Raw genomic sequence first — 27,160 nt, 5'->3', positions numbered from 1 at the left:
TAGTTAAATAAATAAGCACCGTCAAACAGTACTTGTACATGAAGACATTTCTTTATTGTGACACAGAAATCTCAAATGCCATCTGATTTTTTACATCTGTATAATCCATTTTAGATATGTTAAGTTTCTGATGTGCAGAGGTAAGACAGTAAAAGTTAATTTAATGCAACCATAAATAATTGTAATAAATATCAAGTAAATGTACAGCACACATTTTATCGCAACACCTCTTTGTATGGATATGTCCTTTTTATAACCTTGTCTGCTCCTCCTGAGGAGGAGGGAGCAGAAGAGAGAGCGTCCCTGTTAGCAGCGGTATATCACCCTTCCAAAGAACTGAACCAAAACCAAAACTCGCAAGCTATTCAACAATCCAATTTGTCAAACGTCAATTCTGTTGTTTCTCAGTTCTATCCAAGTAAAATGGCGATTTTACTCACACAAGAAAACATGTTTCACCATGAGTAGAAGAAATTGAATCCATCTGAGTACAAGACAAAGGTGATAAGATTATTGGTATTTCCAAAATTCATAAAAAATAACAACACAACAAACTGGATATCCAACAGACATCACCTAGTTTGCTCATTTTAGAATCTTTTCTTGGAAGAGTAGTGCAAACCAAAAACAAAAATCATAAGGTGAAGTGAATTAGCAATTAATAAAAACTGCCATCAAACATAACTTCGGTTTATTTACATTTTTTTTCTATTTAATTTTTACACAGCTAAACATTTGGTTATGGTAAAATGAACAAAAAAAACCCCCAGCAGAATCCTGTTCATCTTTCATTAAAGAAAACTATGAAAAGGCAGAACTCAAGATAATCCACCGCCTCTCCCCCAGTGTATGTGTGTAGATTGTGTATGTCGGGGAGCAGGGGAGGATTTGTTGCACATTCAGTAGCAGTAGCACGCAAACAATGTGGGAGAGCAGCTCATGAGACCTCATTCCCATTTTCACAAAGCAACGCAGGTTTCACAAACCTGAAACGCAAGTATATCGGAACCTGCGGGCCGCTGCTATCGTCCAATCTATCCGACCTTCCATGCTGCCACAGCTACTCAGATATCAAAAAATCAAAGGGCAATTTCATAAACTAATAGATTAATATGACTTTTTACATGACTTAAATACCCTCTCTTCAGAGACTTGAATAAAATGTATTCAGTTTATATAGGCATAAGTTAGTTTGTCCATTAGCAGTTCATATTTTTTGAAACAGGCAGTAAACTACATAATATCCTGTACAGCACTTGTTCACATCTTCTGCCTGCTCATAGTCGACTTGGTCAAAAATAGGCAGCATCTCACATTTATTTTGTCTGGTAGTAATCGTACCTCCATCTCAAATGTCAGATGATTCTATGAAAATCGTTTGGGTTTTCTTCTCACACACAACCAGCATCACTCTTTAGAGAGAGGCTCCTACAGCAAAGGCATGGTTCAGAACATCACCCCCACATGGGGGAGACAGAGGGAGGCAGCTAGGTTAAGCATTAGATGAGTAAAAGTTTGCTTGTTGCCTTCATGGCAATGTCAGTTCCAGCGACTCAGAGTAGAGCTAGTTTTGCAGAGACCACACTTTCAATGCTTAGTGTTCAGTAATCGTGAACTGAACCTGCAACTGTAAAGTGCTGATCTGCAGTTATCCCACTAGGTTGTTAAATTCACAGAACTTGACTGAATCTTGTTAAACCCTCTGTTGAAGGGAAGAGAGGGGAGAAGGCGAACAAAAACTGGCTCACATTTGTTTCACTTAAATGGCATCCTCAAACTCAGTGCAACCAGAACAGAGACTTGTCATCAACATCAGTGCTGATTCAGATTATCTTCCCTGAATTCCCTAAAAAAAAAAAAAAAAAAAACGTAATTATGAAATGTGGTATTTGTGTAAACTGCAATAAAAATGCTGGAGAAAATAAAACATTATTTGCCACCAGAAATCAAATTTAATGAAATGAACGTTGTGGCTTGTTGGTGCAGCAAAGCATAAAGTTTTGTCTCAGAGGAAGGTCCAGGAGTGAGGAGATGAATGGAAGAAGGGGTCAAAAGTAAGGGTGAGGTGTTAGGTACATATGCTTGGAAACATTGGCTTGTCAAGTCTTCTTAGCCGCTGAGGGGGTCCTCACGGTAGTGGATGGCGTAGCGTAGTTTCTCCAGCATCACGTCCAAAGAAGTGTACTGGGGAAGTTTCACCATAAACATACAGGTTTCCACTCGGATGTAGCGTGAGTCTGGCTGACCTGGAGAGGAAACAGAAAGGTAACAAAATGACTCGGGGTCTCTGTTTCTCTTCCACGGTGTGAATTGTTATGCACGTTTCCCACTGGATGTGTCAAGTGCCAGTGATAACAAGCTTGTCTAGGAAATAAAAGTGAGTGTTGTCTTCTATCTTATCTGTAGCAAACCATTTGTTTCAGCCTGGAATTTCAAAATGTGTGTAAGTACAGACAAATCCAACTACTGTGAAATAAGTGAACTTCACACATTAGAAATCTACTTCGAACCGCTCAGTGTCTTGTCATAACAACCTGTTCATTTACAAACACAATCAAGTCATATAAGGCAAACAACGTGTTCAAAGTCTGTTTAAGGTTTCAAGACAAGATGAGCTGTTTTGATAACCAATATCAGCGGTATCTGCACCAACAGCACTAGTATGAGCATCACAAAAAGATAGCACATTCAGGCATTACCTGCAGCTCCATCAGGAGGGGCGATCTTCATGGGGTACGGGGGAACGTGGGCGGTGTCAGGCCCCCCGTCCTTGCAGGGGCAAGTGAACGGGATTCGCTCCTGGTTGCACGCAAACTTGATGAACTTGCAGAGCTCCTCCTGAGTGAACATCTCCAAGGCGGTCCAGAAGAACTCGATGTGCTGGTCGGTCTCCATCAGACCCACTTGATACATGGTGTGAGCCTACAGGGGAGAGACGGAAGAGGAGCTCAGGCTACACCTGCCATATCTGTTACCGAATCCCCCAGAGCAGGTTTATGAGTGGGGTACGAGATGTTTACACTAGTTTTGCAATGCAGTAAAACAGATGTCAGAAAGCACTCTCACAAGAACACATGCTTTACCTTGAGGAACTCCAGGTTGATGTAAGGCAAGCCGCAGGTGCGCAGCTCAATCTCCAGGGGGCTGAGCATGGTAAGCAGCTGCAGGGGGATGATGGAAGCGAGGCCTGCGCGTACTGCTGTCATGCACTCCACGTTCTGCAGCTCCCTCAGACGAAGGCTCCTCACCGCCCGCGCATACACATCCTTGTTCTCCCAGCTTAGCACGCACATACAAGAAGCATACAGTAGCAGAATGAAGCACAATATAATGTGTTAATACAGCTTTAATGAAAACTTCATACTTGCTTAAGTGTAAAGAAAGAAAACCATGACCAATCAGCTGAGCTGTACCTGACAGTGAGGCTGCGTCCTCCCTGACAAAGCTCTACATCTTCCCCGGTCATAGTGACATAAGTAAAAGTGCAGCAGGGCCGACTTGGGGAGTCTGGGCTTTCTCCTGAATGATGCTGGGAAGAGATTTCAGCACACAGGGCCTCCAGCTCCGTCTCATCAGTCACCTATAGCATTCAAGAACAGAGTGATTTGAAGGTCACTGGAGCCCTTTAAGTAGAAGTGAAAGAGATCATGTCAACACCACCATTCCCTTACATTTTCAAATTTCTTGACATAGTTGTAGGTGAGCACATCAGCTTCCTGCAGGTCCTGCTCTGGGTCAAGAGACTCGCCAACTAGACCCTTCCAAAATGAGCCCAGTAAGTCCAAAGGAAGGGGGACATCTGCACGTATGGCTATGCCTAGCAGCTGACCAAAAAAGTGCAGCAACTGTTCCTCTGCATAGCTGATAGGACATGGGGTCAGGATGTACTTTCCCTGAGGACAGAAAAAAATCCACCATATTATACTCTCTGTGATTAACACTGTGCACCAGATATGATTCTTAGAAGCAACAGTTTTCCTTTGGTTGTGATAATAACATGACACTCTTATTTTGGAACTCCAATATTTCCTCCCAGCTAAATGTGAGTGTTTTTAAATTCAAAATATTTCATAGTTATATTTCAAAACTGTGTGAAATACTAAGATTTCAAGCAGTATAAGACAAAACCAGACTACGGTATGTATGTCTTTTTGAGAAGAACAGATGGAGCAAAAACAGACCACAGCGAAATCATGTCAGGTGCTGAAAAAAATGCTACCTTGTTACGGTTGGCTGCCGCACTGGGGCAGGGGAGCAGCAGGGAAAGCGCAGAACTCTGTAACTCCTTACACACCTGCCACAGGAAGTGTCTGAAAGAGCCACCTGGGTAGACACATTCATCACAGTCGCAGTTAGGTTTGAAAAAAAAAAACTTCTCCTGACATCAAGTAGAGGACTGCAAGGCAGTACAGAAAGAGATGTGAAGGAGAAATTCTAACTTGTGCCGTGAACTTCCTCTCCAGTGAAGCGGATGTTGAAGGCGTAGGTTGGGTCTCCTCCACTGGCCAGTTTCACACAAAGCTGGGACGACGGCACACAAGATAACTGACGTGCTGCCTGGCAGAAATATGTGTTCTCTGATGATCTGATCTCACCTGAGGGGCAAATCACAAAAAGAATGTTGGCCAAGACACGCTTCAAGTGATGCGAAACCCACACATGAACAAGTGAGAGGAATGCCTACCTCCCACAATCTCTAGAGGGTCAAGTGTAATCTCTGGGGCAGCGTGGTCAGCTGTGCGCTGCACCGTAGCATTCAGCACTCTGTTCATTACAGTGACCTTAGTGTCGTAAAAGATTAGACCTGGAACCAGTGGAGATGGAAAAAAGTGGTGAGTGTTTTCAACAAAACAAGTCACCCAAATAGGTCAATAAACATCAGCTTTTGTCCCTGCTGGATGTGTGCTGAGATCCTGCTCACCTTTGGCCTCACATAAGAGCGCTGCAATGCTGTTCTGATAGGTATGTGTCTGTCTCAGCTCCACTAGCGGCAGGAAGAAACTCTCCAGGGTGTTGTTGAGGGACTGCAGCAAAGCAAAGCGCAGGCGCAAGCTCTCCACAGGCACATCTGAAAACAGCCACAGATAAACATAAATCTGTAAATAACGGATAAACGACAAAACAAACACACAGCCAGAATAAATGCTAGAGAGGTATTATCACTGCAGACAGCTAACGTACTGAGCAGGCAGGCTACTCGAGGATCAGCAGCATCACTGGGGTCCAGGTAGACTTCGTGGGGGTGCAGTCTGGCTGGTGTGATGGCCAGGTGACGGCACAGTCTGTTGATGTACTGCACCAATGCCACATCCATTTCCAAGCCCCACTTCCTACAGGCCTTCTGGGCATGACGAGTGTCTATGCACGTGCACCTAGAATAAGAGTCACAGGTGCTGTTAAATAAAGAGCCCTGACTATCACCCACATATTTATACAAACTAGTACTAGTACATATGGGTGACAGTTGCTGGAATGCTGTGATGGTCGTTATATATTGTTAATAAAACGTTACTAAGCTGTGAAAGATCCCTTTATAGCTTTTTTTTATATGTAATGTTTTTTTATATGTTTTAAATGAACTTAAAAGTATACATAAATATAGTATCAGATTTACTGTCAGCAGATACTTACCATTTAAGGATTTGGAGAGAAAACATGATGTACAAACTTCTAACAATTATGTCAGGACAATGTCATCAACTCATAAATAAATACTCAAAAAGGTGCCTCATTCAGTAACAGATATGATCTATTTAAACCAGCATAATCCCTCTCTATTAAGGACAAAAAATCATTTAAAAAACGTAGATGTCATGGTGCATTGGAGTTCAATAAATTGGACTGCAGATGATAATTTACAATTAGATTCTGCACTTGGAAAATCTAAAATCAGAAGGGATTATTTAAAAAATAAGTTTAAAGATAATTTTTTAAAAACTTGATGTGACAAAACTGACAGTGTGTTGGGTTTATGGAAAGCCTGAGTGTGTGTGACAGATTTTGAGTTACAGCACACTGAGTTCTGATTACTGCAGTTGGATTTTCCCGATCTCACCTTTCAAAGTGAAGGTCATAACCACAAGCCAAAATGGCCCTCCAGACGCTGCGGATGTCCTGCTTGGCACGGTCAACAGCAAATTTATGGAAGCCTTCTAGTGTCAGGTATTTCTCCTCGGGGACTAAAGAAAACAAAGTGGTATATGAGGCAGCTCACAGCTCCTAGCGTCAGAACAGAGCTCACATTTACTATTTTAGGGTAACAGAGCATAACGACATCAAAAGCTAATTTTATCTTACAAAGCACTGAAGCACTGATTAGATTGAGGCACTGCAGCCATATTTGTACTGTCTGATGTAATATCTATTGTAGAATTCATTTTGCTGTTGATGAAATGGTGCGGTTTTGTTATTTTTGTGAAAAAGTGCACGTCTTGGGATGTAAGACAAATTGAAGAAGAATATTTGGATAATAAAGTGAATTCAAATCGAATATAACGAGCTCAGAAAACGCAATACACTACCAAAGATTTAATCTGGGGTTTCCACCACTCCAGCTGCCTAGTTTGGGGCCAATTGTCAAAGATTCCGTTATACTGTCAGCTGTTCCACTAAAGAGTTGTTTCCCCTTTAAATCTATTGAAATAACAACACAACTATCAAAGCTCAGAGAAAAGTCCAAGGAATTAATAATTATTTGTTTATCAGAACTTCTTCGTCTTTTACCTTGCAATAATCAGATTCCCTCTTCTTTATATAGTGACATTTTACTGCAGAATTAATACTTTTACTTATTAGTCACTGAAATAGGACTTTAAATGCATGACTTTTACTTGAATGCAGTATGATAAATAATTTGGTATCAGTACATTCATTTGATTAAAGGATCTGAACCCATCTTCCACCACTGTGGTCAGTAAGCTCACTAACTCTTTGACTATTAGGTCCAACTTGAGGCAAGGCAAGGGTAGCAGAGCAATTTATTTTCACATCGAAACGTAAAATTCTTGGGGACAATCTGATGTATTTAGTGATGAGTGAAGTCAGAGTGTGTGTAATTATTGCTTACCATCTGTTTTCTTAGCAGGAGATTTTTCCACATCTTTCTCCTCAGGTCTGGATTTCTCAGGAGATTTTGGCTTCAGGACTGTTTTCTTCTCACTCAGTGCAGTCCTGGCGGAAGTAATAAACCAGCAAATTTAATTCTGTGTCAGTGTGTGTTAATATATCTAAACATGCTTCAAATGGGAAATGGCTCACCTGACACTGTTGAGAACAGACTTTTCCTTGGTGGGAGGCTTGGTGATAGGCCTCTTGGTGCTCACTACCTTGCCTTGATGCTGCTCTTTTCCTGCTTTGCTGTACTTGTTCTTGTTGGGTTTGGGAGTGCCATACTTTCTTAAAATCTAAATAAAAACAAAATATTGTGACATGTTAATGTACAGACTGTATCAAGTGCTGGAGAAGTTTAAAGGTGTAATACTTGAACACTAATTCTGACTTGAAAACTAACTGCAAAACAGGGTTATTAAACAAGTCTACAAATATATGGCTAACACTCATAGTTTCATACTTTCAATGTCACTGCTCATGTATACAAAAAATATTTATGGCTGGAGGGAAATCAGTGAGGTAGAGGAGCAATAAAATTATGTGCTCAAATTGTGGATGTAAATGCACAGATGTATTGTACACTGCTTGCTACATACCTGAGTGAGTTGGTCTTCCAGTACTTTCTTGGGAGGTCGAACATTGGTGAAGAATGTGTGCAGTAGGTTGCCAGGTGTCTGAGAGTTGATCTGCTCCTTGCTGAGGTAAATGTCAGACACTTTAACAGGCTTGGCAGGTGTGAGGCTGAGCATCTGCTCCGAGTGCACACAGCTCTTGAAAATATCTGTGAGGACGTCTCGTGCACCAGGTACAAGTTTGTCACCTTAAAACAAAGAAATAAATCATTTAAAATTTTATTTTAGCAGAACTAATAACAGTGTAGAGACCTAAAAAATCTGATCAGACAAACGCCCGTCAGTCAAACCAACCTTTGACTGACTTGTCCAAAAAGTAGTCTTCAAGAGCAGAGCTGCCCTGTGTGTCAAACAGGCTTTGGTTTACACTGGAAGCTGTGAGGATCTCCTCATTGGTCAACTCCATCAGCTCCTCTTCACCTTCCAGACTGGACAAGCCAATCAGGTCACTGCTGTTGAAAAGACTGGCACGAATTTTTTCCACTTTGGCTCGAGAACGAACCTATAGTCAACACAAGAAAGACAAGTTTCCTCAGATTTTCCTTCAACCTCTCAAAAACAAAATCAATTAGGTTAAATAATAATGATATTCTGAATCAACCCACCTCAATGACAGCATAGCCCTTGATGGGTCTGGCCATGACTGCATTACTCTCCAATGAGGTGACTGTGTGCATGGAGCCCCCATCAGACACTGACGGTGTTTCTGCACTGTCGAGAGGCTCCCCCAAGCTGCCGAGACTCCCCAGGCTTCCTGTGCTACACAGGGAGGTATCTAGACTCTCCTGACTGGAAACTGTCTGGGGGTCTTGAGGGCCTTGCTGGGGGTATGTAACAGCTGATGCTGCAGCAGCGGGAGTGAGAGGTGGATGAACTACAAGCTCCTGATCAACAGAAAGTTCACTGGCAGTGCGAGAAACCCCCTGAGAGGAGCTGCAGATGGAGGTCTGGCTGGTCGAAGCTGAAGCACTCACACTCATAGCTGGAGTCACACTGCTGGAGCTGTCAGGACTCTCAGGGCCTCCATTGTTGGGGAATGGGCGCTCAGGTTCAGGGCCCACTTTGCCATCCTGAGGGCTGGAAACGCCAGCTCCAGCTTTGGGCTTCTTGGGATCCTCTTCTTGCAGGGGGATGAAGACTTCATCCTTGAAGAGCCCCCCATGTGCGTTGCAGGCCCTGCGGATAGCATTTCGAACCACAGCCTCCTCCAGGTGTGTGGGGATACCTGAGAGCACCAGCAGGCGACTATGGGCAGTGGGACCCACTAAGGCCTGGCAGGCATCTGTCACTGCATCGCTGGTTACACTTAAACCCTGCGGGTCCTTATTGGCAAGATGTCGTAGGATCATCAGGAGGGTGAGGCAGCGGTGGAACCACAGCATGTCCTCAGGTTTACTTCCTGCCATGTTCAGCAGGGCACTGTCACTCTCTGACAACCTTGCACCTCCACTTCCTCGTTTTCCAGAGACCGCTGCTGCTACTGCAGCCGCTGCTCTCTCACGCTTCATCTTCACCTTCTTGCGTTTGGATAGCAGACTGGGGCTCTGTGGCGTCTGGCCCGGGGATGACGATGAGGATGACGAGGAGTCACTAAGGTTCGGGGCACTGGTGGAGGACAGGGCTCCAACTGAAGAGCCACCAACATTGAGGGGAAGCGTCACCTCTGCTACAGCCAGACACACCTCCATCAGGGCATGGAAGTAGGTGGAGAACCGGCTCTGCTCCGCCCCCAGAGCCAATGCAATGCCTCCAGATGAAGACCCCCCTGCTCCAGCCCCTCCAGCAGTCCATCCCTGAGTTTCCCGGTCGTAGAGCTTCCGGAGTTCTGTCTGCAGGGCCATGAGCACTGCGAGGCAGGGGTTAAGCAGTAGAGCGATGGAGCTGGAGAGGCCAGTGGGGCTCTTGCGCTGCTCCAAGTGGTGGATCTTCCGCAAAAGTTCAGCTAGCAAGTGAAAGATGAGCTCTTTGATGGAGGGTGCCAGATCTGTGGTCCAAAGCAAACCACCTAGGAACAATGACAGAGAAATACTCAAGCCAGGATTTTGGCAAACCATTATAGAGGGTACTGCATTTAGCATTATTTGTCTTGCAAGATTAAAAGTTTTCATTGATGATGTATAGGTCAAGTTAAGCATAATGAATATGGAATCTGGATATTTTAAGTACAAAGTGTTTTTTTAATGGAGTGTTGTTTTGAAACTCATGCTTTTACTCATATTTTTTAAACATTTAATGCAGAAATGACCTAAGTGTTAATATCCAAAATGTCATAACACAAAATCACAAACTAATGTTTACATTTTAATAGGCAATATGCCCGTCTGTGCCTGTAGGGCATGTAGTATACAGTGGTCCAATTAGTATACTACTTTTATACAATATATTAAGCTCCTTGAGCACTGTGATAAGATATATTCATCTTACCTAGTAGTTCTACCACCTGCAGCAGCACAGATGAGGGCACCGTGTCCAGCTCATCCTCTGATCGTTCACTGCTCTCTCCCAGCTTCCATGTCAACAGCTGTTCAGCAAATGCCATGGCCAAAGGAAACTCCAGCGGCAAGGAGTGCAGCACCAGTACAGCACCAGGAGGGGGCGAGACCCCTACAATCAAGACAACAGGATACTTAGTTCCATGGTGTTGGGTAATAGGCTTTTTCTAGCAGTTGGAATTAGTGAGTTTCAACTTCTTTTTGGGAGTTAGACACTCACCTAGTTTGATGTGCACTTTATCAGTGGGGATGATAACAGAGGGGTACTGGTTGGTGGTGGGAGGGGGAGTAAGGCCTGTGTTGGTAGGTGAGGCATCCAGAGGATAACACACAGCCTCCATCAGATTTAGCTGGCCATTTCTACGTACTTTGTGCCCCAGGCCATACACCATGACTCGAGCCCAGGGAGCCTTGTACAGACTAGAGCTAAAGGAATGGAAAAGACAGGAGAGACACAGATAGACAAAAAACCCATAAAAAACAGATAGTAAGAAATCTGTGTTCATCCTGAATTTCAGAAGTTTAATACAGCAACATAACTCACTCCTTTCGGCAGCCTAGCTGGCTCTCTTTGCAGGATACTATCACAAATGCAGCACCTGGGAAGCTGACATCCATGCTAACCTTCGATTCTGTCACAGGGAACTCCTCTGATGTAAACTGCTCTGGTGCATTCTGTCAGCGACCAAAATTAGAAGAGAAGTTTAGGAAGCTGTGTGTATGTATCCAGACACAAATGTTTTAAATCAAGCACTAACTGGCCAAACTGACCTGTAGAAAGCAGCAGATCTGCTTTGTGAGCTCCAACAAACTTTCCTCTCCTTGATGCAAGGCACGAGTGATGGCCACTGTCAACCACTCACGGATGGGCTGAGCATTGCCCTGATAGAATAAGTCTGTAGGGGAGCAGCTTTGGCCCTCAAGATTGTGAAGCACCGACTGAGCCAACAGAATGGAACTAGAACTAATAGTGCCATCTGCAGGAAGAACAAAATTTGCACATTTAACACAGAAAAGAATATTTACATTCACTGGGATATCCATTTATTCACAAGACATATCCACACCCACCAGGGAGGGGTGGAGCCAACAGCTGGTTGGACAGAAGCTGTAGGTGTTCCAAGGTGATATCACGGATAGCAGGTATGTGGAAAAGACGGGTGAAGGTGTGGGGATTCTTAGGGGCGAAGATGTTGAGCAAGGCCATTCGACAGTATAATCGAGCCAGCGCACTTTCACAGCGAAGTAGTTCCCTGTAGCAAAGCAGTACAACAGATGTGATTTTGACCCCAGGTGCAGGATGCAGATATACCATGTTCATTCCCACTGGATCAAATATGTTACCTATGAATCTGAATGTTGCTACTGTCTAATGAGACTAAGCCATTAGCTGCAGTGCGTCGAGATCCAGCAGGCGGGCGCTCAAGCATCTCAATGGGGTACCAGTACCTCACCAGCACACCCTCGCTGCGCAGGTATGTCTCCACCTGCACTAGTTCATTTACCTGAACAAAAACATATATACAAAGTGGTTAGTTAATTGATCCAGTTTTTGAAGGTAAAAAATACACCGTATTATGAAGTATTGTACTTACAGAATCCACATCCAGCACCACACCATGCAAACCGAAAGTTTTCAACATTCCTCGAATAGCAAATTTGGGCAGTGCAGTTCCCCCTGTAGTGCTGTTGGTGTTGTTACTGTCAGGGCAGCGGATGACTACAGTCAAGCCTGTGTTAAAAAAGCAGGTCATCACCAAGGTCAGTGAAATCACATTATACTAGATTACATTTGGCAGACGTTTTTGTCTGATGCGATTTACAGTTAATGCATTTAAATCTAGTAGGAGCAAGTGACCATAAATATGCTCAGTCCCACATACATTAAAAACGGTTAAAGGTTTGTTTTGCCTTTTATTGCAGTGCCTATAATGTTTATTGAAGTTGGATCATTTCCTTTCGTACCTTTGCGAACTTTGTCAATAGTGAACTTGTTGGCCTCATCCTTGATATCCTCGATCGTTGGGAGGTAAAGATCACGAGGAATGCCGCCATTCTCTTCATACAGAAACTCCACTGTCTGTCTTGCAATGTCCACCATACCTGTGGACCGTGAAACAAGCCACAGAGATAAACAGTGTCACAGCTCTAGTGGTAGTAGACAACAGTACATAAAATACACAGGTCTGAAATGGGTATAGTTCAGTCACTCATTCACTTAATAAATTCTGACATTTAAGTCCCACATTCAATCTATTATGTATGCCATTTAATTTTGTCAATTAATTTCATGTCAAATTAGACTGTAGTACTATAATTATTCCACCTTGTTCAGATTTGTTAAAGGATAATTAATTTGTTGTTGCACGAGTGCACCTAAATTACTAGCAATAAACTTTGAAGTGTTTCAACAGTTCAAGTGTGTTTCTAAGAGTGAATCAAAATGCAGTAGCAATGTTTTCTTCTTTCTATATTTTCTATATCTATTCTGTTTCTTTTTCCATTCAAAAATGTCTTATGTCATAGTTTTGACAGCTTTTCAAGGAGCCTATGACTTACGTTCATTATGCTTGTGCTTATTCACGTTTAGGTTAAAACACATTCATGATTTCAGACCTTTTCTGCAACACTTTGAAGCTCTTGACACTATTGAACCTAATTCTTGTCTTTGTCAAATGATGTTGGCAATACAAGTTTTAATGATATTCTTTCATTCTTTACCCAGCTGCAGTGCTCCTTTGATTTGGTCCAGGCCAGATTTTCTCTCAGCCTCGTTACGGAACCGCCTACGAATTGTAGGAAAGACTTTGGTCTCCCAAGCCTTCACCAGCAGGGCATAGTGATCCTCCTGAGGTCAAACCCAAATCACAGGAAATAATGAAATACACAAGAACAAGACATCTTAGACACAGTTTGGAGATTTGGAGACTCTACTCACCCTTGGGACATCATCATCATCTTCATCGTCACTTTCATCATCTGCAATAGGTGGAGGATGAGGGTCAGGCCCAGAGGTGACCAGGTTCTCATAGCTCAACTCCACCTTGTAGTGGCACGACAGGTCACTGTTGTACTCTACACCAGTGGGAAAATATGGGAACAGAAAATTCAGATTGTACAAAGGTTATAAGCTCATTAAAATTAAGGAAAAGCATGTAAATTTGTTCGAGACATACGCTGCTGAGCAACTGCAACAGCTGCAATCCGACAAGGGGGTCCGTGAGAGCCAGAGTCTGAAGTAACACTTGCACCTGCATCATTATCGCTGTCTGAGGCCATAGCAAAGGGGAGTGCTTCAAAATTTGCACTAATTTCCTCTGCGAGGTCTACACACAAGTCAGCTGCATTTCTGTGTGCTTGGCCTTCTGCATATGCAAATGGCCGGTTTCCGAAGTTGGCACGGATCTTTGAGTTCTAAAAAAAGAAAGAGAAAAACATAATACAGAGTACTACAAACATTACTGCTGAAAGAAACTGTCATTGTGCCACACAAAAAGACAAGTAAGAATATAACGAAGAGGCAAAAAGAAGGCTATACATAATAGTGATTAACTAAGTTTTGCAAGTTTTTAACAACATTTCAAATATGAAGCTTCAATGTCATTTCAGCCAAGAGAAACCCACCTTCTTTTGAATGTGTACCAGGGGCCACATACCACCTGCTACATCCTCAAGAATGGGACTGAGCCGCTGGCCACAGTAGGTAAAGTAAACCCTTCCTTTAGGGGCCTGACCAGGGGGTGGAGGAGTGCCCTCAGAACGCTCCCAGCCAATTCCAGCCACATCACCTATGTTTGTGCAAATAGAGGTTATCAACTCAGTTATGTGTTAATGTGAACAGGTGATGACATATTTGAAGACATACTAACACAGGTTACAGCTTAAAGAAGCAGGATGTGCTTGCAAAATAGCTTTCTGAAAGAGCAGCCAGATAAGATACAATACTTTTAAGGAGCTTATTTCAAATCCATAACATACAATGCTGTATGGATTTCTAAGCTGACTAAATCAAACAAAGGAGAGAGTCGATTGTATATGGACGGAAACATATTTTGTCTATCTCACCAGGAAGTAGAGCCACATCCAGCCTGACACTCTTCCACTGCAGCAAACTGGAGCCATTATAATGCACTGCCCTACCATTACTGACGCACACAGACAGACAGGAGACAGACGCACAGAGACGAATGACACAAAAGAGAATAGCAGTCAGCAGTCAAGTCAGAGACAGAGCAGAGGGAAATAAGATGGAGTCGCTCAGATTTAATATGCAGATGAACATACTTATGGAACAGACATGTGCCAACAGGGTTGGTCCATGCACCATCTCTCTTCTCTGCCTCTGTGGCAAACCCAAAGGACACAATTGGGCCACTGTCCTCCTCAGAGTCTCCATAGGAAACAATTTCTATCTCCCAGTAAAAGGATGGTGCCTGGAGAGATAAAGAAAACCACGTTTGTGACTGCAGACATGCTCCACTATAAGTGCATAATCTTATCTCACTAATAACAGTGCAAACAAACTCAGATAGCAACTGTTAATGCAGAATACATTCCACTGCAATGCGCCTACCTCAATGCTTCTCAAATAGTGGGGTGCAGACACATGACAAGGGGGGCGCGAGTGACCAGGAGGAAAAGGTCCGTCTACATGGAACTAATTAGCTGAACTGTTGTTTTAACGTCAGCATTTTTTTCATGGCGCACAAACTGCGCCGAGATCGCGAGAACGCATCATATGCAATAACAATGCAATATGCAATTAGAACACCGGCGTACTTAAACACATCAGCACCTCGTCTCATCTGCTCCGATAATTTTTTTTTATCAGGGATGCCAAACATGCGGCCCGCGGTCCAAAACCGGCCGGCCAGATGGTCCATTTCGGCCTGCGGGACTACTTTGCAAAGGGTAAAAATTACAGAGAAGACATTAACTGTAAATTTGTAAATCTGTAAATTTAAAATAATTTCTAGACCTTGAGAAGCTGTTTTGATCATAAAGTAAAATACTAGATTGTTCAGCTCCAGATAGCTGTGACTAAAGTTGTGTTCCTTTGTAGATAAACTGTGATCTGTAAGTTGCAATGCACATGTATAAATGATCAACTGAGGCATAATACTGTTGAAATTGGACTTGTTTTACTCAAGAAATTTCAGGGTGTTAATAATATTTGGTAAAAAGATAATTCATTAAATGTGAACATTTTCAAAATGTACTTTTTTAAAAACTAAAACAAAGGCGAAAATTTGAAGTTGTGGTTATTTATAGGTTGTTGTTCTCTGATTTTGCTGGCCCGGTCCACTTGAGATCAAATTGGGATTTATATGGCTCCTGGACTAAAATGAGTTTGACATCACTGATCTTTACTGTGAAAAACAGCAAAATAAAAAAAAACAGTAAAAACAGTTGTGCTGGGGGCAGGGGTGTGGAAGTTTTTTGGCCTCCTAAGGGGGATCTGGCAGAAAAACATTCGAAAACCACTGGCCTACCTGAATTGGTACAGGAGAGGTGGCATAGATGAACGTGCCTCTGGGAAGTCCACCTCCAGCACTTGGATCAGCCAAGAAGGTGACAGAAGTCAGACGAGATGAAAACATGCAGGCACGGACCGGAGGGAACACTCTGGATGGACACCAAGTGATCTCCTTAGGCTGGCAAGACAAGCACATCAAAGTGTTAAAGAGATAAGAGAGACCAACAAATGTGACAGTTTAAAACATTAAAATGTCCTAATAAGTCTTACAGTAATTCCATACTACAATTATCATCAGCTGTCAGCCAAACATTAACACTTTTTCAAGACTGAAGTCAGATTCTCTTGTATAAGCTTTTCTAGGCTCTACCAACAAAACATTGTTTTTCCACTTTTCTCAATAACAAACATATATTTTCTAATGCATCCATTTCACATGTATGCTACACAAGAGGAAATATTTCTTTTTTTCTGGTGGTTACTGCAAAAATTTAAAAAACAAAAACAAAACTGTACTATAAAATTGGTAACTCCCACCTGGCGTCTGTCTGTCTGCAGTGGTGGAGGTGGTGGCCGAGCACAGTCCCGGTACAGCATTCTTACTCTTTCACATTGAGCCTCAACCATGCCAAGACGCTCTCCTGCACAAGATGACAGACATTTGTCAGACACAGAGCTGCCAACGTGGTGTTGCTGAGAAATTTCGACTGCTGAAATGATTTGACATGCTCACCAGGGCTGCATTCCTGGGCAACCAGGTTAAGAACCTCGACAGCAGCTGGACACTGTTGAATGAACTCCTCACAGAAAGAGCTATCCTCTAGGAGCTGTGCCATCACCAGGCATGCCCTGTAAAAACAAACACCATGAAAAGCCTTGCGGTTTTGTTGTGTTTCATTTTTTCCCACATTATTACATCACATAATCAGAGCTACAGTCTCAAGGGGTTTTGAGTGCCCACTTTTTAAACAGAGCAGATGAAAATCACTATTTCACCTTAGACCACCGTCTGGGACTTTGAGAATGATGACGTTTAGAACAGGCAGACAGGCATATTTACACAAGCATTTACTAACCGAGTTCTGATTTCAGCCAGCAAGCGTACTGCAGCCATTACTGGACTGGAGCCATCGCCTGTAGCTGGTAGAGAAGTGTGAATGGAGAGACTGCCCTCCTGTGGCAGAAGCATGGACTGCACTGCTTGTACCACCTTTTCTGTGATTGAGAGCTTATAGAGGGGCAGAGCCTGTTTAGGATGAGCGAAGAGTAAAAAGAAAAAAAAAAGACGAATGAGATTCAGGCTGCAATTTGTTACAAATTAATGACTGTATTGTGTCTGATGCTGGACTTCTTACCTCGGATCTGGGAGTGCAGAGGCGTGATATTGGTACTGTCAGGATGTCCGAGGCTTTGCAAGCCCGTCTGTACTCACAGGAAGGAAACTTGACTGTAGCAATGCCCTCCTGCTCATTTATGGACATAACTATGCCCACACTCCCCAGGACTCCTTTACCTACCACCTGTACAACAGAGGGACCCAGTAAATATGTCTGTTACAGTTTTTTTAAAGGGAAAAATGTCATGTTGATACACTTTTCTTTTGGATGTAAACTGTATTTTATCTCCTTTTATTTACCTGGACCTCAGAACCAATCTTAATAGTTTCTTTGAAGCCTCCAAGGGCACAGAGTGCAGCAACAGCCTGTCTGCCAATAGCCTGCAGTTTGGCCAGTTTTCTCCCACTGCTGCTGCCATTCTCCAGAATACTCTCTGCATACTTCCCCAGCTGAGGGATAAACATCAGCGCTCGGGAAAGCACCTACCACAAAAGGAAAAGGCATTAGCATTTGCATCATTAAAGGATCAAATAGATGTCAGCCTAAACAGGAAATGATCTGAATAATTTGTAATGACGAATCTGCTGCAGCTTACAGCATCAGTTACCAGTACCACATATTATGATTATTATGAAGGCAGAAATATGATGATACTTTACTTTTTCAGCAGTGCTTGTCCAGATCTGAGCGGTGTTGGACTCAGGAGCAGTGAGTAGACTATGCAGCAGAGCAATAACCTCAGCAGCCATACTGTTGGCGACATGGCCACTGATGAATGGTCGGACAGGGTCTGATCTATTCAGGGTAGAATTTAAGAAGAGATGTCAAAACCACAGTCAAAGTTGTTTGCTACATACACGTTGCCTAAAATAAAGCATACTATATTTGTTGTATATGATTGCCATGAAAGTGTGGAGTACTTGAACTACTGAAATGTTAACGTATAAATCAAATCAGTACCTGGCCAAGTCAGCATTTCTGTCCCTACAAACAGCAGTCTGAGCAGTTTTCTTCTTGTCACCAGTGGTAATGCCCCCAGCAGTCTCTTGGGCCAAAGTCTCCACAGGTGGACCAACACTGACTATCAGACCAGACTGCGCCCACTTGTTGGCCTTCCTCAGGGCAGCAGATGCTTCTTCTGTGATCACTTCACAGCTTCCACTCTATAATACGACAAAGTTAAAGATGACAGTGAAAGAAACACTAGTTTTCCTGCTGCAAATATGCTGCCGGGTTTAATGTGGGGTTGCTTATGTGTTTTCACTCATATCAGAACTCTTACCTTTGTCATGTCTCTGTCCATCTTTACCACCTTTTCCATGTTTGCTCCAGTGCCAAGCCGGAACGGACGTCCCTCAGAGCTGCTACAGTTTGGAGAATAGAAGAACATTCAAATCAAAAAAACCCAGGGCAATCTTCCTAATGCAAAATTAATTAGGATATTAGTTGATATGTTACCTAAGAAGTGGTTGTAGAACCTCATGAGATGATTGGTCCTCTCTCTTGTGGATAAAAATTGAGAGCTTGCCATCAACTGCTTCTCCCTCCTCCCCAACATCGTCAGACTTGAGAGCTCCTTTAGAACTGGCACGGGACAGACTAGTGTCTGGCTCAGAGGAGCTGGGGGAGAGAAGGGTCTGACAGCCTGGCAAAGAGAGAATTTTGTAAAGAATTAAGATTTAAATTTTTGATAAAAGAGCAGACACATATTTATTACTCCAAGGAAGTAGAGACAAACCTGGTACTACATAGTCTGCCAGCTTAGCTAGCAGTAAAGCAGCAATACGTGAGGCTGGGTCACTGGCATCCTGTTGCTCAGCATCTAGAGTGTTAATAGAGTAGCTCCATGAAGGCAGAGCCACATTACCACAGTCTTCCACACTCATGAGAGGCAAGGCAGCTCGGCACAGCTGCAGAATAATAAGCACTAGCTTTGGAGAAGGTCTCTGGTCAAGCAGCAGAGACAAAAGCTTCGAGACACAGGCTGGCTGGCTCAGAATAGCTTTCCCTATATGACTCCTGAAACACAAAACAAAGGGATGTGTACGTACACTGTATGAACACAGACATACATGACATCAATGCATACATGATCTAAGCCTTACCTGGAAAGATCATTGAGCAGACTGAGCACATCCTGTAAAGCATCATTGCCAGCTGCCTGATTCCCACAGCATTCTGTTGCTCTGGCTAGGTGATTGGTCAGCAGACTGGACACCTGCCTTGCCAGACCAGAATGAACTGCATCTGTAGAGCCACCTTCAAAAAGAAAAAAACAATGATTGCTAACCTATCATTGTAACATACACTAAACAATTTTTCTCATACTGTGAAAAAGAATTACCACCTTACAAGTGACTTAATTACTGAGACTCATTTTTAGATCAACACCAAAATCTTTTTACTTGACTGTGTTTCACACATGAGCAGACTCCAGAGTATCCACAAACTTTTCATACCTTCCACCTTCTCCCACTCGATGCATCGGTTGGCCAGAACCTGGAAAGCAGCCCAAGCCATGGTGGCTACCTTCTGCTTTTTGGTCTGCTTTTCATTTGAGCTGCATTCTCTCTGACCACTTAAACTACACAGGCTATCCATGAGCTGCACCAGCCCACTCCGAACTAGGCACTGCTCCTCACTCCTGTGATAACACACGGAACAAACGAGGGTAAGCAATCAAGGGCGTAGTAGTACAGAACTATTAAAAGAGAGATAATTTAAGATGTATTTGCTCGCCTGGTGTAGGGGATTGTGCAAAGCAAGCCAATACTGTTGGCACAAGCAATGGGGTAGCGAGCACATAGTGACACTACCGACGTCATGGTTTCCCCAAAGGCCTCCTGCACCTGCTCTACCATCCCTCCACAGGTCAGCTCCTCAATCCTGCACAGATGTCCAGAGGAGCCACAATTCAAAAGTTTTGGTATAATATATTATGATAAGCACAATTTGCCATCCTAATGAGTAATTCAGTGGAATAGGTGCACATTCAGGATGGTCACGGATTGTTATTTGTGCTTCTCTTACCTTGGGCCACCTTGCAGTACCATAGTGACAGGCCCCACAAGGTGAGTGACCCCACCCACTCTAACAGCAGCAGTGAGTAACTCTCTCATATGAACAAGTGCCTGCTTCCGTGTGCTGCCTCGTCTCCAACGCGTCTGGGCAGCAGACAGGAAACTGCTGCTTGACACCTACAGATATGACAGGTATAAAATATGTCAATGCCAAACCAGAATTCACCAACTGATTCTCATGCAGCTATGGCAACAAGCAATTCAATTAAAAAAAGGACTGAGTGATGAGTAAGAAACTTACAGCCTGATCTGGTGTCGTCCCAATAAAGGCAAAGAGCTGTCCTAGCAGCACACTGTATGTTGGCTTGTCGCGGCAGTCCTCTATGGCTAGAGACTGCAGCAGGGTAAATGAGCTGCTGCGATGACTGGTAGGGTGGTGTCGTCTCCTGAGCGTGACAAAAACAAAGAACAAATTCAACATCCCTTCATCCCTTTGGTTCTCTAACATTCAATCTATCAAACACAAAAACATGATTACCTTTGTGGAGCGTGTGTAAACTCCAGGTCTTGGTTAGCAATCATCTCCAGGTCAGAGGGTGCAGACATGCTGCGCAAGAAGACTGGCTGCTTCACCATGGGGATCACTGTCTTTGCATCCGACACTGACTTAGAGGCTGGACAGCAGGTGAAAGGTTTGATGAAAATCAAAGTTTAGTGGTGTGATTACTTGGGGGAACTTACATTTAATCGTGCGGGAATTATTAGCCGACTAATGAAATTACTGTCTGACAGAAAAAGAGCAGTCATATAATGCACTTTCAAAAATGCTTTAAAGTTAGACTCTTCTTTGAGTTACACAACTGTGACCGCAGATTTAAAACAACCCTTGCTCAAAGACATTTCATTAGTTTGGAGGATTGGCAACACAGGCATTAAACATCTGTTTGAAAATGTCTCATTCCTACCCTAAGACAACAGATAAAAATGTGAGTGTGTACCTGGACCAGGTGTGCCAGCAGGTGTAGTGGTTAAGCTTCTGCAATGTGGAGCGATTGTAACATGGAGCAGCAGCTCAGTGCGGTTCATCAGACTTTTCACCAGTGTTTTAGTTTTGGCGAGCGGGGTGCTACTTCTGATGTGTGTAATGTTCACCTCCTGAAAGAATTTCTCCCTGTTTGAGCAAACACATTGTGTTAGAGCATGAAATGACCTGTAACAACTGATATTAGGTAAAAGACGCAATCTTTAATTACTTGCCTTAATGCGAGGACAACATTTTCCAAGTCACTAAAATCAAGTGGGACTTCCTTCAGGGAGCAGAGTAACTCCAGTTCTTTCATTTTGTTCTGTTGCAAAAAAAACATGAAATAATTAAGATCACAGCATGTGGAATCGATTTTGGTATAATCTCTTAAATGAAAAATGTAAATTGTGTAAATGGGGCAAGGCACCTCAAAGAAGTGGTAGTCGTGAAAGAATGGCGTGTTGTTCTCCAGTTTTCCTTGCTGGGCCTCCTCCACCTCATTCTGCCACTTTTGCTCCAATTCTGCTACACTCTGAGAGCAAAACAGCAGATAATTAGACACAGAGATATTCTACTCTTCGGTTTTGTTCAGGTTGGCAACCTCATGTACTTTTTCCAGCAAAATATTATTCATTAAAAAAACTTTGTTGAATAACACAATTAAATCTGAATTGGACCACCACACATAGTGTGTTGTTTTTGCTTTGGAAAAACCTTGCAGTGTAACATGAGTGTACCTGCAGCTGACGCTCCATTGCATTGATCTTCTTGAAGGTCTCAGCCATGATCTTACAGACCAGGTCATACTCCTCTGCGTGATCCTCACGGTACTGGTAGTTGACGAGCGATTGAAGGGCATCCACCAGACTTAGATGTTTTATGACGCAAGATACTATAACCTCTTCCATCACATCTGGCCTGATCACCTCCCTTTGATAAAACATATTTGAATATAAAAGTCAGAAAATGCTTTTGACAAGAAAACACCAAGACCTTTAATATTAAGTAAAGCTTTTGCGATCATTTTTGAAGCAATATCAGCTCCCTCATTCATTAACAAATACAAAACTATATAGAAAGGAAAACAAACATTGGGAAAAACAGAGAATGTACTCTGTGTTCAAAGCATACAAAAGATTTTATGTCTTTTCCTTTTTTAAGAATGAGGGCAGTGTTTCCTCTAGGATTTTTTTCAGCAGGGGGGCTCCCCGGAGAGCCTGCCGCCACTGTGGGCCGCCGCTGCTGAATGAATGTAGAGGAAACCCTGGAGGGACAATCTGAGTGTTTTGGATAGTTCCTGATAAATGGTTATTTTAGTACATTATTGAATCTCAAAACAATAATGACGCTTTGTTATCTAAATTTACACTTTCTATTACAAAGTATTGTTTCTATTTGCATTGCCTCTTAATTTGCAGTCTGCAAACACCAGGACACCTGGTGTTTACAAAGGTTCGTCTTTACCACTTCGGTGCAGTGGCCATTTATAGAGATAACACATGCATACTCTCTATTAACGTGACAGAATAAATTGCCTACTTGATGCTGGGACGGAACTGTGGTCGAGCTCTTCCAGACACTTCTCGTAGTCTACCCATGATCCCTGGCGGAAGGCGGATACGAGGCAAGTCAAAGTAGGTCCCTGGCATAAGGCCTGGAGGTGGGATGAGCACGTCAGAGGGGTAGGTGAACTCCCGGTCCTCCTCAATAGTGAGTGGCAGAGGTGAAGGGCTGGGCGTGAGGGCAGGAGAGATGGCACCATTTGCTTCCACCTGCCACTGACACCTAGAGAATAAAAATTAAGCCTGTCATCAGTTTGTCATCTTGGCTGTCAGCAGCTTTGCTGTTCAACTACATTCCACTGAAGAATATATATAGTCATTCTAACATTGTACTATTTTTAATCACAGGAGCAGTCGATGTCATCAATAAACATTCAGTGGTATTTTTTGTTGTGTCACCTTTGCAGCAGCTTTGAGCAGAGCAAATCGTGGCAGGCTTCCTCTTCTCTCGTCACCTCTGGCCCGTTATACAGAATACGGAGCATTGAGCAGGCCAGCACTGACAGACCCAGTGCAAGGTCTGCCAGGAAGGGGAGGCCTCCAGAGACATCCTCTGAGGACTCCTGAAACAAGAAACAAACAGTGTCTTCAGAGACAGCTGTTGATTTTCATGCACTGTCAGTATGACATGTCAGTCCTCCCTCTCTTTACCTGAGCTCTGACAGTGCAGGAGAACCCCCACATGGCTTTATCAGGAGTATTGTGTTCACGTCCACTCCTCATCTCAAAAGAAAATGTCACAGTGTCTCCTTCAACCTAAAACAGGACACAGAAAAAAGGAAGCTCTCCAAGACTGTATGCAAAATATGTGTTCACTTTATATGTTTATGCAAAACAGCCTCCATTACCTTGACAAGGTCTTTGGGCCATCCTGTTCCCAAGACACTGCGACTGCCATATCCCAGAGTGTTTCCTCCATACTCTGTTACTTTACGACTGTTAGTGTTGGGACCAGCATAAATAACCAACTGAAATATCAGAGAATGCATATGGGTAAAAAGAATCCCCAACTAGAGAGCTGCTATGCTTGAAAAATCCCAAATTAATGTAAGAGCTACAAAGTACATGGTAGGAGTCATCACCTTGTCATAGTCATACTGTGAAGAGCAGCGAGAATCAAAGCGAAGGTACAAGCAGCGGGCTCCTGGGATGTGTACCGTCTCCTTGAACTTGTAATTGTCCCTCACAGGATGAACAGTTTCTACTGTTTTCCCAGCAGCCCACGGGGCAGGGATCTTGAGTCCTGTGAGGAAACCAGGCTCCTCACGTTCATCAAGAATTCTAATACCAAGGACACAAACGAATTACCGGGTTTAGGAAACTGAGCTTATGACAGACACTGGCCTTTAAGTTGACATGTGCTTTTCTATAGTTAGTAAGAAATCAAAACTTTATCATTAAAATGCTAAGGTATGCAGCAAAATATACAGATGGCTTCATTGTAAATTCATTTTTAACATTTCTATGATTTTGAAAACTCACTTGTCATCAGCCGTGCATGCCTTTGCCCCCTGCCCTAGAGAGCCACTCATTGGTAGAGACTCTTCAGTAAAAAGTGGAGACTGAGTCTTTAGTAACAGGGCAGTCTGGAAAACAAAGTGGAAATTATTGCATTAATGATGAAGGATTTTTCTACTTAAGGAAATATGTCAAATTTAATTCAAGAACAGTCCTTTTAACTGGCAGAATTCCAACCTGGCTGGTGTAGAGGACCAGCTGCACCAACTGAGGCATGAGGGCATCAGCAAGGGTGAGGGTCTGCAGGTTGGGATGCATCAGCGAAGTGAGCAATACTGGCAGCAGGTGACCGAGCATCGTGGCCTTGGTAACCTGTTCCAAGCCCTTTAGCCTGAACAAAACGGGGAAAATAGTGAAAAATTAAATGCTAAGGTGATGGGTAACAGACAGAAAGGCAAGAGAAGTAAAGGGGAAATCTGCCACAGTGATTTGAAGCTCAGCAAGGTTTAGCAAAATCTTGTTTCATGGTAAAATAGTACATCAGCGCCAACTAAGAGAACATCATGTCTGCTTTTATTTTTGTCGGTTACAGTATGTTTTTAAGGTAATACGGTTGACACCACAGATTGTCTTCAAAAGTCTCCTCGTGCAACATTATGTAACAAGGGGTGAGTAGATTTTACAGGATTCAAGCAGCAGCTACTGTGGCTGGATGTACAAAATGTTATTTTCCCACCCTGCAAAATCAATTTAAAAAAAGATGAAATGAAAAGTTCACCTGGTTTCTCTGTCAGCTATGTCGCTGTTAATCAGAGCTGTGGTCACCTGCTGCAGGGTCTCTAGTACTTCATCACATCCCACCAGGATTTTGGTTGCTAGGGACAGGATGCTGCTTTGCAGCTCCTGAGGATCACACACAGAATATGCCCACACTTACGTAACACTGCTTCAAAGATTTTCAACAATTACATTCATGCAATATGGAAAGTGTGTACACATCTTGGTTTTAACTTTATGTCAACAGATTAAAACAAACTCTACATATTAGTGACGTTTAGCTCTTCCACGGCAGGTGAGACTGACCTGTTTTTCAGTAACTATGATAAGCAACATTTAGAAACACATCCTTAATTAGGATAGCAATGTTAAGTCGCACAATAAAAACTGCAATGGGCAAGAACTATTAAGCTCTGGTTAGTGGGTTGTTCTCTCATTGATAGACAACAGACGCAACATGCACAGAGGTAGGGGTATTTAAAGGGGATGTTTACCTGTACCTTCATTGTTTCCCCTTGTAGGGAGCTGTCACTGTCATCATTATCATCTGGACGTATAAGAATGGTGTTACTAAGGAGGTGGTTCTGAACAGCCATGAGGTAGCGCAGACTAGGGGAGACCACCTAGAGAGAGGAGAAAAGCAGTTCAAGTTGGTATGAGTGCAATCTATCATAGCATGTGATCCTAGATGGCAGAGTTGGCATTAAAGCGCAGCTGAACTGATATTCATACTGGCACAGTGGAGAGCAGCTTCTGGAAGTCATCTCGGGCGACAGTCTGACATTTGGTAATGAGGAGGCATGATTCCCGCACTACAGTCTTGAGGATATAGTGAAGTAGCTCATCACTCAGTCTGAAAAAGACAGATTTTTATTACATTAAGCAAGTTTATACCTCCAAGGATCTCCATGATTTGTTTGAAACTAAAAGATATTGTTGAAGGAGGGCTGCTTCTTGCCTGTAGTGATCATCTTCTTCACTCCCAAATCTATTCTTCTGCAGCTGGTCTGCCAAGTTGGTAAGAATGACATCCCGAAGTTGAGATAGGCCACTGTTTCTTTCACCTGAGTATTACACACAAACACACATCATTTAGACAAAATCGCCACGAAACATGGAGGTGTTTCATATATTAAACACTGTACTTCCAACATTCACCTTCAGTTAGAACCAGTTTCAGCAGTTTGTTGAGTTCAGCCTCGCCCTGATACAAAGTATTCAGGCCTGAGCTGTGGAGACAAAGAGGAAGTAAAAAAGCTCCAGTTAAATATCATTCTGATCACAAAAATATTGAACCATTACTTCTGTTTCATATATACAAGGGGTGACCAAAAAGTATTATTATTGTTCGCGGTGTGCATGCACGAAACGTGTCACATTCACACATGTGCAACAACTGTCACAAGTAAAAAGACCCCATGACACATACATTTTTGTGACTGCTAGTTGGTGAGCATTTGTGATTTATCCATGGACCACAAACTGGAGCAAAGAAGAAAATATCAAATTCTGTATCAGTCAGCAGTCTGGTGTGAGACAATTTTCACTTCAAGGATCACCACTGCTCCAAAACCAGACAAGGCACATCAGGTTAAGGATTATGCTTGTTGTTTGCTTCAACATTCATGTGGGTGTGCAATAGGAAATAACCTCCCAGGATCAGACTGTCAAGGTTCTGCTGTCATGTTCTGAGGTGTCTGAAGAATATTTAGCACAAATGACCTAAACTGTGGCATACTGCCATGTAGGTGCTCCAATGTGCTGTGCACCACATCATAGAGCTGTGATTACGCACAGGTTTTTTGGAAATCACTGTACCATCACTCCCCACCACCCCAACTCTGGTGCTTGACATTTCAACATAAGGACTTCCAGACATCGTTACAAGTGTTGAAGAAGCACCAGGACTGCTGTATTCCTGCACAAAGTGGCTACTTCCACGCGGGTGGGTGCAAAATTTAAATCTGGTGTAATTTTTGATTTTTATAGGCACAGTCTCTGAACCTTTTGATCAACCCTCATATAGTATACTACATTTCATGTAGAATTTATGACTTACCTGATCGCCAGGCACACCTCTCTCTGAATCTCTGCTCCTATCTGATCCACTGGAGCCATGAGTAGCTGCCATAGGAGTAGGCCTGAACGACGCACACTCTCCCTATTCTGCTCTGACTGAGGATTGAAAAACCTAAATACTACCTGGAGAAGACAGACAAAATAAATACATAAATAAATTACCTCAAAAACACAGAAAATTGTTGAGTCATTT

General features: G+C 43.0%; 1 protein-coding gene across 4 annotated transcripts in view; it reads right to left on the bottom strand.

The window, feature by feature from the left end:
* Nucleotides 1-32: 32 nt before the first annotated feature.
* Nucleotides 33-27,160, bottom strand: part of LOC111580364 (probable E3 ubiquitin-protein ligase HECTD4) — a 40,940-nt gene continuing 13,812 nt past the window's right edge. For 2 of the 4 annotated variants that reach the window (XM_055011376.1, XM_055011377.1), the window contains exons 13-76: nt 26,948-27,090; nt 26,047-26,117; nt 25,847-25,952; nt 25,621-25,741; nt 25,383-25,511; nt 24,890-25,014; nt 24,349-24,502; nt 24,136-24,239; nt 23,736-23,934; nt 23,502-23,621; nt 23,305-23,409; nt 23,053-23,216; nt 22,631-22,876; nt 21,829-22,021; nt 21,519-21,623; nt 21,321-21,413; nt 21,066-21,234; nt 20,606-20,741; nt 20,369-20,513; nt 20,078-20,244; nt 19,787-19,933; nt 19,507-19,691; nt 19,153-19,306; nt 18,786-19,066; nt 18,506-18,692; nt 18,330-18,411; nt 18,008-18,210; nt 17,707-17,842; nt 17,347-17,529; nt 17,066-17,230; nt 16,787-16,956; nt 16,444-16,559; nt 16,248-16,351; nt 15,727-15,888; nt 14,519-14,667; nt 14,300-14,379; nt 13,859-14,022; nt 13,411-13,648; nt 13,173-13,309; nt 12,956-13,082; nt 12,200-12,337; nt 11,830-11,966; nt 11,579-11,739; nt 11,306-11,487; nt 11,006-11,211; nt 10,779-10,909; nt 10,455-10,660; nt 10,167-10,346; nt 8,348-9,747; nt 8,037-8,244; nt 7,707-7,930; nt 7,258-7,403; nt 7,067-7,170; nt 6,056-6,179; nt 5,182-5,372; nt 4,922-5,068; nt 4,685-4,804; nt 4,440-4,595; nt 4,220-4,323; nt 3,672-3,893; nt 3,414-3,580; nt 3,084-3,279; nt 2,700-2,922; nt 33-2,246 (exon numbers count right to left, since the gene is read on the bottom strand). In XM_055011376.1, coding sequence (XP_054867351.1) covers nt 2,110-2,246; nt 2,700-2,922; nt 3,084-3,279; nt 3,414-3,580; nt 3,672-3,893; nt 4,220-4,323; nt 4,440-4,595; nt 4,685-4,804; nt 4,922-5,068; nt 5,182-5,372; nt 6,056-6,179; nt 7,067-7,170; nt 7,258-7,403; nt 7,707-7,930; nt 8,037-8,244; nt 8,348-9,747; nt 10,167-10,346; nt 10,455-10,660; nt 10,779-10,909; nt 11,006-11,211; nt 11,306-11,487; nt 11,579-11,739; nt 11,830-11,966; nt 12,200-12,337; nt 12,956-13,082; nt 13,173-13,309; nt 13,411-13,648; nt 13,859-14,022; nt 14,300-14,379; nt 14,519-14,667; nt 15,727-15,888; nt 16,248-16,351; nt 16,444-16,559; nt 16,787-16,956; nt 17,066-17,230; nt 17,347-17,529; nt 17,707-17,842; nt 18,008-18,210; nt 18,330-18,411; nt 18,506-18,692; nt 18,786-19,066; nt 19,153-19,306; nt 19,507-19,691; nt 19,787-19,933; nt 20,078-20,244; nt 20,369-20,513; nt 20,606-20,741; nt 21,066-21,234; nt 21,321-21,413; nt 21,519-21,623; nt 21,829-22,021; nt 22,631-22,876; nt 23,053-23,216; nt 23,305-23,409; nt 23,502-23,621; nt 23,736-23,934; nt 24,136-24,239; nt 24,349-24,502; nt 24,890-25,014; nt 25,383-25,511; nt 25,621-25,741; nt 25,847-25,952; nt 26,047-26,117; nt 26,948-27,090 — 11,175 coding nt within the window. In that variant the 3' untranslated portion in view covers nt 33-2,109. The remainder of the gene's footprint in view (nt 2,247-2,699; nt 2,923-3,083; nt 3,280-3,413; nt 3,581-3,671; nt 3,894-4,219; nt 4,324-4,439; nt 4,596-4,684; nt 4,805-4,921; nt 5,069-5,181; nt 5,373-6,055; nt 6,180-7,066; nt 7,171-7,257; nt 7,404-7,706; nt 7,931-8,036; nt 8,245-8,347; nt 9,748-10,166; nt 10,347-10,454; nt 10,661-10,778; nt 10,910-11,005; nt 11,212-11,305; nt 11,488-11,578; nt 11,740-11,829; nt 11,967-12,199; nt 12,338-12,955; nt 13,083-13,172; nt 13,310-13,410; nt 13,649-13,858; nt 14,023-14,299; nt 14,380-14,518; nt 14,668-15,726; nt 15,889-16,247; nt 16,352-16,443; nt 16,560-16,786; nt 16,957-17,065; nt 17,231-17,346; nt 17,530-17,706; nt 17,843-18,007; nt 18,211-18,329; nt 18,412-18,505; nt 18,693-18,785; nt 19,067-19,152; nt 19,307-19,506; nt 19,692-19,786; nt 19,934-20,077; nt 20,245-20,368; nt 20,514-20,605; nt 20,742-21,065; nt 21,235-21,320; nt 21,414-21,518; nt 21,624-21,828; nt 22,022-22,630; nt 22,877-23,052; nt 23,217-23,304; nt 23,410-23,501; nt 23,622-23,735; nt 23,935-24,135; nt 24,240-24,348; nt 24,503-24,889; nt 25,015-25,382; nt 25,512-25,620; nt 25,742-25,846; nt 25,953-26,046; nt 26,118-26,947; nt 27,091-27,160) is intronic. The other 2 variants (XM_055011378.1, XM_055011379.1) reach the window with 1 other exon arrangement.

This window comes from Amphiprion ocellaris, chromosome 6, assembly GCF_022539595.1.
Source record: "Amphiprion ocellaris isolate individual 3 ecotype Okinawa chromosome 6, ASM2253959v1, whole genome shotgun sequence".
Taxonomy (NCBI): domain Eukaryota; kingdom Metazoa; phylum Chordata; class Actinopteri; family Pomacentridae; genus Amphiprion; species Amphiprion ocellaris.
Note: the sequence above shows the minus strand (reverse complement) of the source record. Positions and strands in the feature narration are given on the sequence as shown.